The sequence below is a fragment of the Euprymna scolopes genome, chromosome 39 (genome assembly GCF_053919585.1).
Source record: "Euprymna scolopes isolate OS-2025 chromosome 39, ASM5391958v1, whole genome shotgun sequence".
In the NCBI taxonomy this organism is placed as follows: domain Eukaryota; kingdom Metazoa; phylum Mollusca; class Cephalopoda; order Sepiida; family Sepiolidae; genus Euprymna; species Euprymna scolopes.
The window spans coordinates 309,759-328,009 of NC_136520.1; the positions used below are offsets into that span (position 1 = coordinate 309,759).

At 33.2% G+C, this 18,251-nt stretch overlaps 1 protein-coding gene across 1 annotated transcript in view; it reads left to right on the forward strand.

Annotated features, from left to right (window-relative positions):
- The window catches only part of LOC145263591 (autophagy-related protein 9A-like), a 154,262-nt gene that overhangs the window by 28,757 nt on the left and 107,254 nt on the right, over positions 1 to 18,251 (forward strand). Inside the window, 1 exon segment of the mRNA XM_080120435.1 lies at positions 11,671 to 11,784. Coding sequence (XP_079976561.1) covers positions 11,679 to 11,784 — 106 coding nt within the window. The 5' untranslated portion in view covers positions 11,671 to 11,678.

An 18,251-nucleotide genomic window follows, 5' to 3' on the forward strand; every position in this document is an offset into this window, starting at 1 on the left:
GCGCTGTTCACATTGTTTTTTTTTTTTTTTTTCAAGTTAAATTCAACTTTCACAATATCTTTTTATTTTTTTATAATTTCACAATATCTTTTTTATTAATAAATTGTTAGTTAAAAAAGCACAGAATAGTTACAAAACACCATCCCCTCTCTATGGTAAGAATGGCTGAAACAAAATATTAGGTACTGATGTAGAGAGTGATCCGTGCTGAAATAATAACGTTATTATTTAAAAAGCCATTCTTAACATGGGGAGGGGAGGGTGTTTTGTATCTATTCTGTACTTTAACCTTACAATTGAATAAAAAAATATATCATAAAACTTTAATTAAACTTGGAAATTCGATTTAAAAAAATAGCGCGGATTAGTAAGTTCATTAGCAGAAATTGTTAGGTGAAATACAGAAAAGATTCTACCAAGAAAACCATTTTTATAGGTAAATTATTATAGGTAAATTTTCACATTAGGTCCACCTCCACAATTTTTAACATGGGTAGGTTGGGGGTGTTTATTCTGAAAGCCGTTCTTAACATGGGGAGAATGGTGGTATTTATTCCAAAAGCCGTTTTTAAAAGACGAAAGACAGGTAAAAGGTTAAAACATGTGGTTAGGCATGGGTGTTGTTTATTCCGAAAGCCGTTCTTAATATGGGGAGGTTGGGAGTGTTTATTCATGGCCGTCAGTGAATCATAGTGCATAGTACAGGTCTTAATATCTCAAAAACTAATGGTCTCTGCAAATTTTAAATGAGATTTTCTTCTTCAGCACAGTCGAAAATTGTGTAGGTGGACCTAATGTAAAAAAAAATACCCTCCCCCTAAAAAGATATTGTGAAATTAAAATTTAAGCGCGGTAACAAAAATAAAATTAGACAGAAAAATACACCTTTGAGTTTGTACTTGCATAAAGACTTGAAAAAGTTGTCAACAAAAACAAATATATAACAAGTAAATATTTTCAAAGGCAAGATAAGTTACTTTTCTACATAATTGGATAATTTTTAGTGTTTTTATTGGTTTTGTACTACTATACATATAGATTTGAAAAGATATGTTACTTTATTACCGAAATGGATAAGTTTTTTTTTGTTTTTTTAATGCAAAATTTTTATTCGGCTCAAAAAACACAGCGTTTACTGTTATATTTGAAAATTACAAATGGCGGCAGACTGTATTAACACATTAGGTTTGGGAAAATGAGTTAAAACTAAAAAAAAACTATACAAAATACTGTTAAAAACCACTGAATACATGTCTGCCTATGTCACAGTAACATATATTGAGTAAGTTCCTGACAGTATTTTGTATAGTTTTTTAGTTTTAACTCATTTTCCCAAAGTTAATGTGTTCAACAGTCTGCCGCCATTTGTATTTTTCAAATATACAGATAAACACTACATTTTTTCAAACCGATTAAACATTTTACACTAAATAAAAACACTAAAATCTTATCCAGTTAGGTAGAAAAGTAACTTATCTTGCCTTTGATAACATTTATTTGTTATATTTATTTTTCAACAACTTTTTCGTTTCTGTGTTTAGTAATACAAACCCGTTTTATTTACTATAACGTTTAGTCGGCTCGAAGAACAGTGTTTATCAGTGTATTTGAAAAATACAAACGGTGATGGACACTGTTGATGATGTTAAGTTTGAGAAAATGATTTAAAACTAAAAAAACTATACAAAATACTATCAGAAACCCACCGAATATGTCAGCCTATGTCACAATAACATATAATCAGTAGGTGTCTGACATTGTTTTGTATAGTTTTTAACTGATTTTCCGAAACTTAACGTATTCAACAGAGTCCGCGACCATTCGTCTTTTCAAATACATAGATAAACACTGCGTTTTGGAGCCGATTAAACATTTTAAATTAAATAAAAACACTAAAAAATTATCCAGTTAGATAGAAACTAAATTTACCTTATCTTTGCTTTCATTTATTCGTTTTTGAACAACTTTTTCGAATCTGTGTATAATAACCCCCCCCTTACCCAAATATTAATTAAAAACTCACATTTTTTAATACAATAAAAAAGAAAACTATTTAGCGTTTCAATGGTTTAGCAACTTAGCTTAATCCACTGAATGTTGGTCGAGCCCAAGCCATGATTGATGGTAACTCCCGAGGATCCGGATCCAATTCTGCAAGAGTACCATATTTTTTTTCATTTTCGCCTTTTTTTTTTTTTTAACTTTTTGGAGTGGATTGCTGTACTAAGAATATAAGAAACATGCATTTTCTCTTTTTATTAGAATTTTCCATTACACGAAATTAAGCCACAGCAACGCGTGGCAGGGTACAGCTAGTATATATATATATATATATATATATATATATATATATATATATATATATATATATATATATATATTGATTTTTCAGCTAATAACTGTCTTGCAATATTATCATTTTTCTGATTACTTGAAGAAGCAGTATTTTCATTTTCCAAAAATTAAAAACGAATATGAAAGACAGAGTGGGGAAACACCACAACGTAAATCAATGTTGCATAATTGTTCCTGTTTTGAGGTGGCTTATCATTCTTGATGACGTTGCTTCAAAGTCTAAATTATATTAATTGCATCATGCTCTTCAAAAGTGGAATTAAAAATTATTATGCTGTGTTTTTCATTCTCTTCTTTTTGAGACAAAGTCAAGGCTGATACAAGGAAATTACTCAACAACTTGTAATCTCTCTCTCTCTCTCTCTCTCTCTCTATATATATATATATATATATATATATATATATTGCTGAGGAGGAGATTATATTCGAAAAGAAAACTTTTGTCAATAATTATTGTCAATTTTAATAAAATGAATATCATTTCCGAAATGATCGTACACTTAAGTTGATATTGTTTGTCTTTCCATTTGAAACTGATTCATAATTTACAATTATTAATTATTTTACTCAATATTAATATAGCTCTAGGATAAATATACCTATTGAGCTTATTATATATCTACAGTACTATGAGAACTGTTCTTTTAAAAAGTATTAATACATTTATTAATACATTAAAATAAACTCTCCTCTTTAGACTCCATGTCTAATTCCCTCTATAATATATATATATATATATATATATATATACACACTTATCCACATACAGTACTGCTCCGTTGTAACACAACTCATCAGCGCTGCTAAACTAGTACCTTTCCCCAGCCGTGGATCAAACCTACAACCATCGAATTGACAGTCGGCAACTCTACCCACAAGGCTACGCATCGGTGCCCGCAAATGTCCCTCATCAAGTGCCTATTAAAGGAAGCACTCACCCATCGCTTCACAGTGCTCGAACTGCTAGTTTGTTTACAGACAAATGGACAGTGAACTTCGCTTAAGAGCCAAACAAAGCATTGGGTGAAAATACATTTGTGCCAGTGCTCAATCAAAAGCGGGGGCCTTTAATAGTCATACATATATAAAGTATAAAAAAAAAAAAACATTAAAAACAACAAAACATCTCCAAAACAAACCAATTTTCAATGCAGGCAGTTAAATTTATTTCAAATGAACCACAACGAAGACTTCATGAATCAGCACTTATTGCAAATTCAAACACAATTAAACAACGTGGAGGTTTCTATAATGTATCGCTATTAATAAGTAAACTTTCATTAAAAGAACATAATTTAATTTTAGATGTAGGTTAACTTTCACACCATAGAAAACCTATGATAGTCAATACCTATAATAATTAATACATATAATCTCAGTCAATAAATTACATAACAAAAATACTCATTTCATTTCAGTTGGGCATATTTGTTTCAAAAAGAATATATATTAATGGCTATATGACATTATAAAAAAAGATCTTACTCTCCTTCACAATGCTATGCCCACACCTTTTTTGAATTTCCAACGACTTTTTTCGTTTCTGAAATGGAATATAGTCGTACATTTCATTACATGAAAAATATATTACATTTTCAAATATTTGTACTAGTGTTTTTTCTTAATTTCATTCATCCAGAGGAAGTCTTGCAATAGAGACAAAACATTGATGAACACATAACTTGTTTTTTTTTTTTTTTTTTATCTCTCTCTGTGTGTGTGTGTGTGTGTGTGTGTGTGTATATATAAAGTACATTTGTGTAAAAAAAAAAAAAAAAAAAAAATGGAAAAAAAAAAAAAACGGTACTCTTCCAGAATCTGACCAGGATCCTGACCACGATGGCTTGGGCTCGACCAGCAATGAATGGATTAAGCCGAATGTTGCTAAAATGTTGGAATGGTTAATCGATTTTTTTTTTGTGTGTGTGTTTTTTGTAATCAAAAATCTTACTTTTCAGTTAATATTTTGGTGAGGGGGGGGGTTACTATACACAGATTCGAAAAGTTGTCCAAAAACAAATAAATGTAAGCAAAGGTAAGGTAAGTTACATTTCTACATAACTGGATAATTTGTTTGTTTTTATTTAATGTAAAAGGTTTAATCAGCTCGGAAAAGTACAGTGTTTATCAATGTATTTGAAAAAGACAAATGGTTGTGGACTCTGTTGAATATGTTAAGTTTGGGAAAATAAGTAAAAAAACTATACATAACAGTGTAAGAAACCCACCGAATATATGTGACCGTGACATAGGCTGACATATTTGGTAGATTTCTGACAGTATATTGTATAGTTTATTAGTTTAAACTCATTTTCCAAAACAACGTAATCAACAGTGTCCGCCACCATTTGTATTTTTCAAATACACTGATAAACACTGGTTTTCGAGTCGATTAGACGTTACATTAAATCAAACGGGTTTGTATTACTGAACACAGATCCGAAAAAGGTGTCGAAAAATAAATATATAACAAATGTTATCTATGGCAAGATAACTTACTTTTCTACCTTACTGGTATAAGCAAGTTTGGTAGAAAAGTAACTTATTTTGCCTTTGATAATATTTGTTATACATTTGTGTTTTGGCAACTTTTTCGAATCTATGTGTACAGTAATACAAACCAAAAAAAAAAAAAAATCCAGTTAGGTAGAGAAGTAACTTATGAATTTATTTAAGTAAGAATTAAATTGACAGGTGCGCACACAGAAGTCGTTGAGCGTTACCACGACAATGTCAATGACCAGGTTTGTTTGTTATAAGCGAAGTAAAAAAAGAAAACAACGTTAAAATTTAATCCCCCCACTCCCCGGTTTCTTTTTTATTTAACACCACACACACCTCCAAACACTCGGGCAACGCCGAGTACCCCCGCTAGTTATATATATAGAAGACTAGCCTGAGTGCACTGGTGTTTGGAGGTGTGTGTTGAGCAAAAAAAAAAAAAAAAGTGGTAGTAGGTAGGCAGGCTGAAACCCATATGCGAAGGAGGAAAAGAACGTGAAAAAAAATGTGATGTCTTTGCTGTTGCGGCCATTGCCAAACCAGAAGTGACATAGGTTTAAATTAAGGCTAGTCAATCGAAAAGAAGGGATGACTTTTGAAAATATCGGCAAAATAAGCGACCCCCTCCTTGTAGAAAAGTGCCCAGTTGATGGTGAAGAAATTAATGTTTTTAGCCAATTTTTCAATATTTGTTGTCTGAAGGGTCGAGCTTCAAATACCGATCTTGTGAAAATCTGTGCCTCTGGTGAAAGTTTTAGGCATACATACGTACATATATTTAAACAGACAGATGAGATTTATATTATAGATGATAAATTATTTCATATTATATTGTACCCAATATATAGTCAAGATTTCAAAAGTAAAGCTTAATTGCCATATATATTTTCAAAACTTATATGTGTATACATATATATATTTTCTGTTGTGGAGGAGTAGGTGATGAAGTGTATATATTCTCTAGTATATATATTATATATACACACATGATGTTAGATTATATATATACATGGTTAAGTGGCAGTTTTAGTCATTTAGATCTGCTTTTAAGCTTCACCGCTCACTCATTTTTCGACCAAATTTCAAACAATTATTACAGTTTATAGATTACCTTCTCGGCTATATTGTGAAAAAAAAAATTTCAATTTTCGTTCAGTAAAACAAAAGTTATGATGAATTTTATGGTGTTCAAAATCATAAAAATATGTAAGGAGTTGTTTTTAAATTCAATTCCCCTCCCCCTCTCTTCGGTGCACCGCAATGGGTCCCCAACTTGAAAAAACAATTAATTGATTTGATTGAAAAATGGGCGATTTTACTGATGACAATAAAATATGGGAGTGTGAAACATTCATTGATCATCATTCAATTCCGGGCAATGTCGGGTCTTACTGCTAGTATTATATAGATAAACTGAAATTATCATTCAAACATGGTAGTGTTTGAATATATGGTTAAGTGGCAGTTTTAGTCATTTAGAACAGCTTTTAAGCTTCACCGCTCACTCATTTTTCGACCAAATTTCAAACAATTATTACAGTTTATAGATCACCTTCTCAGCTATATTGTGAAAAAAATTTTCAATTTTTGTTCAGTAAAACAAAATTTATGATGAATTTTCTGGTGTTCAAAATCGTAAAAATATGTAAGGAGGTGAGCGACGCTTTTTAAAACTGGGTTCCATAGACACCACATTGCTTCAGCGACTACTGTTGCTACTAATTCGAAAAGAGAAGCAACAAGTGAAACAGAGCGAATGAAAGCATGAAAGGGAGATAATTGGGGGGTGATTTTATTGAAAGTGCCGTACATTGTTATTACATATGTGTTTATGGGGGCAGAAAAATAAAACTGAAATTAAACAAAGAACAAGTAAATTTATTGGAAGTCTGAAAAAATCATGGATTAACGAAAAAAAATTAGAAAAATGCGAGCATGAAAAGTAATATGGTGAAGCTTAAACATGGAAAAGTAAAAGACTAGTTGTTAAAACTGGAAAAAAAAAAAAGGACAAGATATTCTAATAAAAAATATAAATTTTAACTTAAAATATTGCAGTATTAAGAATTTTTATAAAATTCAGTTCATAACATATAATCAATTATTAATGTTACAATATTTTAAGTTCTTTTCCTTCTTCGCGGTACGAGTTCAAGCCTTCCTGCCTACTACCACTTTTTTTTTTATCAACACACACCTCCAAACACGCCGGGCACCTCCACTAGTATATAGTAAATGTGATGTGAAAGTATTTCAATCACAGAATGACTGAAAAAAGAAAAAAAAAGTTTTGACTAAGTAATATGAATCAGGGTAATAGAGAGAGGAATGGTGTGAGACAGAGAGGGGGAGCAAAGAAATAAAGTAATTTTTATGAATCAACATGGTAGGAGTTTTTTTTTGTTTTGACATGAGAGGAAGGGGGAGGGAAAGGAGAAAGAAAGAGTAAAGTAATTTTGTATGACTCAGCCAATTCTGTTGTTGGCATTGGCTTCCCTTGATTCTTCATATTTAATTTATTTCGTTTAAAGAAAAAATTACAATTAAAAAAATTCCAATATAAAATTAAAAAATTTAAAAAAGTAAAATCTCCAAAAGACAAAACAAATTTAGGCACAAGGCCCTATAAGATCTGGGGAGAGGAGTGTTGCAGGGTCTTTGTAACTAAAGTAAAAATTGGAGTCTTTGGCAACTTTACTCTTGACTGGCAACAGTTACCACAATACCTCATTCACTCTGTGGACTCTAAACTAACTAATGAAAACCCCAGCGTTTTTGCAAAAAGGATATATATATATATACAATTTCTGTATGTGTGTGTGTGCATTTTTTTTTAAAAATAAAATGTTTATGTGTGTGTGAAAAAAGTTCAATTCATTGGAAAATAAAAAGTTCTTGAATTTGGAAGAAAAACAGTTCGTGTTGGAGAGTGGGAATGGGAACTCTAGAAAAATTATACAAAAAATAAAATTTCCTAGTGCATTGTTCTTCTCTTGATTCTTTGTAGAATAAGGTACTCACTGGAAAGGGTGAGGGTGGGGGTATTTAGTTTTCTCTCACTCTAAGAACTGTGACATCATACTGTAATATCTTTAACCTTAGTGCCTCACGGTTTCTAGATTATAAATTATCTGATCCTATTTATTAAAAAGGAGGATAGATACGAACATTAAATTAGTATATAGATACGTTAATTTAAAATTCGTAGTATGCCATCACCTTCTATCCTCCTTTTTAATAAATAGGATCTCCTGATCACCACCGAAGATGCAATGTAAAAGAAAAAAAAATTAAAATAAGAAAAAATGATGTTTTTGGGCTGTATGTGAAACTAAAATATACTTTCATTGTCTTTTAGCTAAGATCAAAGGGTAGTATCTGTTCTGTTTAAAGCTGGCATAATTATATTGTGGGGTTTCTGACTGTGTCGGGCGCCCATACAAAGGAAATATGTCACAAACTCCAATAAGGATATGCGAAATAAACCTGATAACCAGATATATTGTATTTAGGCTTTGTCCAATAGAGGGAGGGTATTTACTTCTCTCCCACTGTAACAACTGTGACTCCAAGGTTGAAAAGGGGGATTGAGAATCCCTCCCCCCCCCGAGGAGGGTACACTCTGACAATCAAGTACGATAACCATTAGACCAGCTTGCCATGATCTTTAAAACGTGTTTTCAAACCTACTTATTCTTATTCTTAACATAAGGAAGCTGTTATGTTTCACAATAGCGCATACGCAATCGTGAAACAGTTGACAGATAAAAATTCAATGACCTTTTCTCTTCCCTGCAACCTCTTTCCCACAGAAGAAACGATGTGAGCCTGACTCTGCTTTATCGTTATTTTCATGGCAAGTGCTCATCTGAGCTTCAATCTATGATCCTCTCTCGCCAAACTTTCACAAAAAACACTCGTCTAGCCAAAACCACTATCAATAATTTCCCACACTCTTTATTTGTGCCTAAACATAAATGTAGATTCCATGAACAAAGCTTCTTTCTTAGAACTGCACGCCTGTGGAACTCGCTTCCGTTTGCCTGCTTTTCAACTGATTACAATTTGATTGTCTTCAAGTCCAATGTAAACAAGTTCTTCATGAACCGTCCTTCTAAGTAATCCAATTTACAAAATCTCCACTACTTATGATTACTACGCTATAATCCCATAACTAATGTACACCCATTAAGCCTTATCCTCGCGTAGTCTCCGGGCCTTGATAAGCGGTGACTCCTTTGTAAAAATAAAAAAAAAAAAAAGCAGATGGTAGAGAGAGATAATGATGCAAAATAGAGAGAGAGAGAGAGAGAGAGAGGAGAAAGAAAAACTGAAGTAAATTTGTCTGAATCAGCATGGTATGATATTTTTTGAGATGGAGAGATAGAGAGGCCAAGAGAGGAGGAAATGAAATAAAGTCAATATGTCTGAATCAGCATGGTATGGCATTTTTGACAGGGAGAGCGAGAGAAAGGGAAAGAGATAGGGGAAGAAAAAAGTAAGTAAAGTACTTTTGTACGTACAACTTGTTCAATCTGGCTAAGGATTTTTATCCTGGGCCCTCAAAATAAACTGAGATTAAACCATTCCTGTAATGATCTGGTCCCTGTTGATTTTGTGGTGGGAAGTAAGTTCTGTGCAATTCTAGGAAGTCCACCTTCCCAGGCTTTACCTCCTCTCTTGGAGAAGGGGTTAGTTTATTGCAAATCACCTGAGGTGCCATTCCTGGGGTTGCCCAGGTCAGAGTGCCTCTCTGCATTTTTTGGGATAGATAGATAGAGAGAGAGATAAAGAGAATATGAAAGCGGATGAAAGAGAGAGACTAAGAGAGGGGCAAATGAAATGAAGTAAACTTTTATGAATTGACATGGTATGGCATTTTTGACAGGGAGAGCAACAGAGGGGGAAGAGATAAAGGGACAGAGACGATAAAGAGGTCAAGGGAGAGAGAAAGAGCGACAGAAGAAGAAAATGAAGTACATTCGTACAACTTGTTTTGGCCAGTTCAATTCTGTTGTTGTTTTTTTTTTTACTGGGAGTTGTCATTGCTTTCCCATATACAGCACCTGATCACCCATCTGATACTGACCAGGCTTAATGCTGCTTAACTTCAGTTATCTAATGAGAACCAGTGTGTTATGTTCGTAGATGATTATGTTGCAGTAGATTTAGGCTATAAACAGATAAGAGTTATTTTTAGAAATTATGCCGAGATGTGGTCTTTCTTGGAATTTGTGATTTTAGGTTTAGAAGTGACTGGCATAACTCTGAAGTCAATTCAATTGTCATTGGTTAGTGAAGGAGAAATCGTTCTAGACTAAAACAATTTTTATTTTTGTTCTTATTGAACGTGCCACTCCTTGGGGAGCTGGATCCCCCCCCCACCCCGTATAATCTAGTTTTGTTTCTTTTAAAACGTATCTGTCGATGCTTTTAATATGAAAAAAAAAAACATACAAAATTATTAACATCCTTCAGTAAATCACCCCACCCCAACAAAAGAAAAATTATGTTTCTGAATTTTTTAGATGAGGATTAGTTATTCGTATTATTTGGATTCATCTGACTATGGTTCTCATCTTGAGTGTTATTTTAACTTTTTTACCTTTTTACATATACTTCAGTTGAGTTGCTTACACATCTCTTGTGTCGTATCGTATAGTAGCCGGGAGCTTATCTAATATTTTCACCCTTTTTGTTTCATTTTACTTCAAAGTTCTCAAAAGTCAAGGGATCTCCTTTCGGGGTTAATGATACATAATATATCCTGGGTTACGCCGGCATGTTGGAAATTGTGAGTTGTTGGCAGGTTGGTTAGTGCAAAAACAGTTCAAAGGGTTAAGGTTGACGTATGTCAAACCTGGTAGCTAGGGTCAGCGGTGACAACTGAGGTCATTGACTCCATTTGAAAGAAAAAGGATGCATAAAAAAGGAAACGAGGGAAAAGATATCTTTTTGTTCACATGCGAAAAGCAGTCTGCTTTCTGATTTTGGGCGGGACAGACATCAGAGTTTGCCTTCCGATCCCAGATGAGAGTGATGTGTCGAGCGACTCAGAATGGGTTGAAGAAAAAGAAGACGCAAAAAAGTTTAAGTTGACAGTGCGGTGTCTTCTTACGAGTGAATATCCTGCTTCCCTACATTGGGAAATTGATTTGCAGTTCTACATTTGACATGTCTTTGCTTGCCCCACACATGCAGAGACACAGGGTTGACCAGAGAATAACAGATTCTGATGTTGACTTCCCCTGGACTTTTGGGTAGCTATGACACTACTACATTGTCACCACCCTTACTAGATTAGAATTTAGGGTGGTGTGTTATTGTTCCTGGTTAATCGACTTGTTAATTGTTGAGAAAGAAGAATTGAGATTCTACTTTTTGTAGGCGATTACCAGTGAATATCCTGACCCCCTAGGTTGGGAAATAGATTTGCAGTTCCACACCTGACATATCTTTGCTTGCCGCACACATACAGAGGTAGACGAATAAAGGATGACAGATCCTAATGTCGAGTCCTCCTGGATCTTCAGCAGAGTCATGTTAGTTGGGTAGTTATGACACTAGCACATTGTCACCATCCTTACGGGTGGTGTTTTTATTACTGCTTAATTGACTTGTTAATTGTTGGTAGTTCACATAAGATGCAAAAAAAGAAAACATGTACAATTTTATGTTTTGAAAGTTTTGATTGATTTTCATTTGTTCTGTTGTACATTGTGCTTCAAAATATTATTTTAATATTTTTGTTCTTGTTTGTTTTTGATATATTTGTATAGTATATAAAATATTTTTTTTTGTCTTTCTTTTTAGTCATTGTTATGGCTTCGTATGAAACTGGCTATCAAGCATTGGGATCATTTCCTGAGGAGGAGAATGAGGATGAAACATCTCCTGCCATTCACATCCTTCCCGAGGGAGGAACCAGTAAGTATAAATAAGCTTATTTTCATCAGGGTGTGGATGGCGATTATATTTTAAACATACATAATGCTGCATGTTTAGTGGGGAGGGTGTATAGATGTACGCGACAAACGACCAGTTGGCAGTTGGAAATACATTTAGCCAAGAGAGGAAACCACCCAGAATGTCATTTCTCTACTTAGGAAACTAATTGTCTTTAAAAGGCAAGGTTTTATGCTGAATTTGTGAGCCAATTGAGATTTTGCAGAAGTTATGACCGCTTCAATTAATAGACTCCTTGGTTAATCAGTTTTTATGTCCAATGATTATGTAGACACTAATTCTCAAGTTGTCTCTGTCTGGTCCAAACAGGACTCTCATTTGGGGTCATATATATATATATATATATATACACGTTTTATTTTTTATTACCGTATCTTTCTGTTAAGTTACATTATTGTTTCAGCTACCCGGCCATTTTTTTGGCCGTCTGTAGCTTCCTCAGACTTTTACAGAAATGTTCATTATTATGGGATAAAAGAGTGAAAGAGGTCAGGGGAGGGGTGCGAGAAGGGCGGGAAAAAGTGGAAGGGAACATTTTCATCCCATAATAACAAAAATTTCTGTAAAAGTCTGAGGAAGCTACAGACGGCCAAAAAAATGGCTGGGTAGCTGAAACAATAATGTAACTTAACAGAAAGATACGGTAATAAAAAATAAAACGCATATTTGCTCTACAACAGTATTGAGCACTTTCTTCAGTTTTTATTAATTACCATTTCTACTATATATATATATATATATGTGTGTGTGTGTATATGGAAAATAGGGAAAGAAAACCTGTGGCCTTTTTAGAACGTTTTGTCCCTGTTTTCGGGGGACTTTCTCAGGAGAATGATAAGGATGATTGAGGAAATAAAATATACCATAGATGAGAAGAAAATCCTATGAAAATTGAGATATTTATATATTTTATGTACATATAGGGAAAGCGATTACAAATGTAAGTGGGGAGGCGTGTGTAAAACGTACGTGGAGAAAATGTAAGTAAAATAAATAAAAAATTAACGTAAGTGGGGAAATGTGTTTAAGACGAAACTAATCAGGTTTAAAATCTATGTACGATTGGGGAAAGCGATTTAAAATGTACGTGAAACGAAAACTATCAGGTTTTGGATCTATGTATACAACGAAGATAAAAAGATGGGGGAAGAAACATATATTTTTTATGTACACATGGGGAAAATGATAAGGAATGTAAGTGGGGAATCATTTGTAAAATATAAGTGGGGAAACGTAAGTAAAATATTAATAACATAAGTGCTGAAATGTGTTTAAGATGAAAATAATCAAGTTTTAGATGGGGGGGGGGAAGCGATTAAAAATGTATGTGAACAAAATTAATCGAGTTTCAAATTGTGCTTCTTGATTATTAAATTATTTATGATGGGTGCTAGATTGTAGAACCCATTTCTTTGCTGTATTATATTGGAATTTATGATTAATGCTGACTCAAGAAGTCTTTGTTAAGATTGATCATGTGCGAATTTGACTATTCTGGCTTTTGTAAAACTAAAGGAATTGTTATGATATGAGACATGGGTAAAAAGTGTGTTCAGGGGAATACTATTTTTAAAATCAATTTTATGTTTTGTAAATCTTACTTAATTCTAGTTAGATTTCTCCTACATATATTTGATGGTAATTAGTGTAGAGGTTGGTGAATATTCCAGCATTAGATGTGGGGGTTTTGGAAGGACGCTTTGTGGTTTTTAATATATGAGCTAGAGTTAATGATGTCGTTTGTACTGTAGATATTCCTATTAGGTTAGTACAAAAATAATGTTTTTTGATGTTCAAATTCAAAAAATCATAACTCCTTTCATAATAATATTAATCAAAATAAAAACCATTAGAATCGACACATTTTTGCTAACAAGAAGCAAGTTTGTTTATCCGATTAGCATAGAAATCTGGAGTTTTGAAAGCAATGAAATCATTGAAGGCCGATTCAGCATTTTTTTGTGCAGGAAGTTGTTGAAATGTTTGAAAAAGTGATAATCGGTTAGCGAGAAGTCCAGTGAATATGGCGGATGAGTCAGTCTCATAGCCCAATTCGTTCAGCTTCTACAGGATCAGTTGAGCAACATGTAGGCGAGCGTTGTCATGGAGAAGAATTGGTCCCTTTATATTGACCAATCTAAGGCACATACGTTGGAGCTTCTGATGCATTTTGTCAATTTGTTAGCAGTGCTTCTCCACCTTAAAACCGTTTCGTCCAGATTCAAGAAGCTGTAATGGATGAAACTGGTCGCAAACCACCAAACAGTCACCATAACATTTTTTTGGTGCAATTTCGGCTTCGGGAAGGGTTGTGAAGCTTCTCCAGTATTCGACCACTGTGCTGAATGTTGCCCGTTGTCGTAGAGGATCCACTTCTCATCATACGTCACAATCTGCTCAAGAAATGGGTCGCTTTTGTTGCGTAGAAGGAGCATAGAAGTAGCATTACAAGTTGATTTTTTTCTTTTTAGATAATTGTTATTTTATCAACTTGCATGGAAAGAGCTATGTAAAAGATGCTTAAAACCGTTTTTATGCGAATACCATCAGTAGTTCAAAAGTTATGAGAATTTTAAGTGCCAAAGTTTATGCTTTTCCGTGGACATTTTTCTTTAGAAAAAGTGGGCTAAATTACGGACCTCAACATTTCAAGAAATTTGGTAATTTCGCCACCATTTATTTATTTTTTAAGCTCTTCTCATAAAATTTGACACTCTTATGTAAAATTGTGTGCTCTTTCTGATTATGCAGTCAAATCTGATGTATGTCTTTACCATAAGCCATGAATTATAAATTAAGATGTACAAATTTCAATTTTTTTTAAACTGTAGCATGGTATCCTACAGTGGATGTCTATTTATGAACAAAACTAAGTATTATAGTTGTATTTAAATATAGTTTTATTGAGAATAGGCATTTTCCTGCCTCCTCACTAAAGGAGAGCTTAATCTTGGGTGTAGCCATTGAATGCCTAAAGAGCATTAATGGCCGGTATTTATTACTCCCCTCAAAAAAAAAAAAAAATGGAGTAGATATGAATTAATCTCAGAAATAAATCAAAGAAAATTTTTCATATAGATTTTGGATTTCTGTAAAAGATGGAAATTCTCATAGTCGACTAGAACTTATGCATTTTGGGACCAGACCAATTTTCAATTTTGTAAATATTCTCTATCTGGCCCAAAATATACCCCTATTTTTCTGAGATGCAACCATAAATCGTACTCTACATGAATCCTCAATGTAGCTTTCGCAGTACCAGGATACCAGGAATCCTGATAAGCAACAACTATATATTCACCAGTTGATGGTAATTTTTGTCATTTTTATTCTGTTGTTTTACTGAAAATTCAACTGTGTAAACAAAGAAATAAAACGGTAATTTTTTTTTTTTTACCTTGTTTCCACCTTAACATTTAAAATGATGACTTTTATAGGTTTTAGGGTATGCTCAAAACGAATATCGCATTTAAATTTTCTGCAAAAAGTAGTTTTCCGGATATTAAGCAATGTCATTTCTTATGTTATCGCTGGTGGCCATCTTAGTACGCACAAGCGCACCCCTGAAAAACTATGCGCAAACGTGCATACAAGATGGCCACCAGCAATAACGTAAGAAATTACATTGCTTAATATTCGGAAAACTACTTATTTACAGAAAATTTAAATGCGATATTCGTTTTCAGCATACCCGAAAACCTTTAAAGAAAAATTTGGAAACACGGTAAAAATTTACAAAATTCATCACAATTAAATTCTTTATCGAACTGCCTAATTATTGTTATTATTATTATTATTTAGACATCCTCAGTTTAAAAAAAAATGTGATTGTTTTACAGATTCGAAAAAATGGTCTTGACAATGAGTTAAAAATAAATTAGTTTCAAGATATCTTTTTTATTCAATTGTTAGGTGAAAGTACAGAATAGTTCACAAAAAACACCCTTCCTTCCCCATGTTAAGAATGGGTTTCTAAATAATAACGTTATTATTTCAGCATGGTAGCATAAGTGCACAAGCACCTTTTATTTGTTATATATTTGTTTTTTTTGTTTTTATTTTTGACCACTAAAAACACAATTCTACCTTAAGTACAAATAAGAAGTTAAACGCATATACTTAATACATTTTGTTGTTTTTTAACGCTTTTAGTGCATGTGTACTAAAAGCGTTAAAAACAACAAAATAATATTATTTGGAAATCAAATTTGAAAAACTTGAAAATATTTTTTTTAAATTGACAAACTCAGAATAAAAAATGACTAGTCTAGTAAGACAGTTTTCTATTTTTAAGAGAATACTTTAGTCAGCTCAGCGCATGACGCGCTTAGCAACAATTTTTCTGTAAGCGGATTTGATTTCTATAAAAGATAACATTTTAAAGAAAATTCCGCGCAATTAATAATTATCAAATATTTACATGTTATACATGAAAATAATTCTGAAACTATTATCTATTTGAAAATGGATGATATATGCCGATTTATCTTATCAATTTTGAAATATTCTTCATCAAGTTTGTTTGGTCGTAACTTTGCTTACTGTGGTCGTAAAAACAAAAATCCAAGTCCAGTAGAGATGGACTTCTATGTTTATATAGCCTGTAAAATTTCAGCCATATCCAATCAAATTTGATCCTGCGCATGTGTATCCAAACGTAACGTATAAAATGTAAACGTTGAAAAAAGTTTCCCTTTTTGCTGACGTCATTTTTTACCGTTTTTCATTTTTAACTTGGAGCATAAAAGAAAAATAAATTAACATCATTGGAATGTTTATTCTCTTTTCAGCAATGTAATTTTTTTAAAAATTGACCCACAAATAAAAAAGATATGACTTGTTGAAGCACATTAGGTATGTAATATTGCCAATGTCCACGAAAATACAGCATACGCTTGTAATGCTAATAGAAGACACCTCATAACGACAATTTTTTGGATTACCATTCAATTCATGCAGCACCCATTTATCCAACTTTTTTAACTTCCCTATTTGCTTTAAATGACTGTTGAGTGGTCGACCTCAAATTTAACAGCAACTTCTCATGTGGTTTTTTGAGGATCGGCTTAAATTAAGGCTTTCAAATGTTTGTTATCAGTCGTAGTCAGCCGACCATGACCATCTTCATCTTCGAAGCTCTCATCACCATTGCGAAATTTCTTGAACCGCCATTGTGCCACGCATTCATTAGTCGTTCCTGGGCCAAACATATCATTGATATTATGAGCTGTCTTGGCAGCTTTTTGGCCTAGTTTGAACTGGAACAAGAAAATCGTGTGAATTTGAATTTTGTCCATGCTGTCAAAAAGCCTGTAAAAAAAAAATGAATGAAGAGATTGAGAACGGTAATGAATAACACAATTCGATAGAGCAAAAAATACACTTCCAAATAATATATATTACATGGCTATATAGATGTTTTTATTTGTTTTTGTTAGCGATACTTTCTTGAATGAATTCAAGTATTTATACGAAAGTACATTTTTACCTAAATGCTTGTTGGGAATAATTTTCCCATTGACCAATCTGGTACCCCCTTTTAATGGGGAGCGGCATATATATTATTTTTAAAATATAATTATCCACTGACACGTGCTTCGTCGTCCACGACTCATCAGAGTGGCTGAATCTAGCGAGATTCGAAATCGGCACCTCATGATAAGAAGCCTAAACCTCTACCATGGTGCTAACCTTGCCGGACTACTAAATGTATCACTTTTACGTAGATGTTTTTATTTGTTTTTGTTAGTGATACTTTTTTGAATGAATTCAAGTATTTATACGAAAGTGCATTTTTACCTAAATGCTTGTTGGGAATAATTTTCCCATTGACCAATCTGGTACCCCCTTTTAATGGGGAGCGGCATATGGCTATATATATATATATATATCAATGAATTAATTCAGAAATCATATATAAAAGTAATACTTGTGAGAAAACGATATTGTTTTTGCACCAACCTAATAATTTATTCAGTGCATTAGATTGAAGTATTTTTGGCTTGGATGGGCACGAGATGATGTCTACAGAGAGTGGCAACCTTGGTTGAAGTGAGTGTCTCTAATGATGGAGGTCTGAATAGAGCTGAAAGAGAGAAACAGACCAAATACCAAGGTCTCATGTATGATATAAAAAGAAACTGGAATCTTAGAGAGATATTAATCACACCACTTATTATAGGTGCCACAGGGCTTATGAAGAAGAACCTGAAGTCCTACCTAACTAATATTCTTGGTGAACCAAGTGCAAAAGAGATCCAGACAATTGCACATAAGGGAACAACGAGGATACTAAAAAGAGCTCTCGGTTGGTTTCAATAAAAAGCAGGGCAATGCTAACAGCGGTTTGGCTGCCTCATACCCAACATTACAATCTTCAAAGACAGAAAATGAAAAAAAAAACCCAAAAAACAAGGGAGTATCTGATG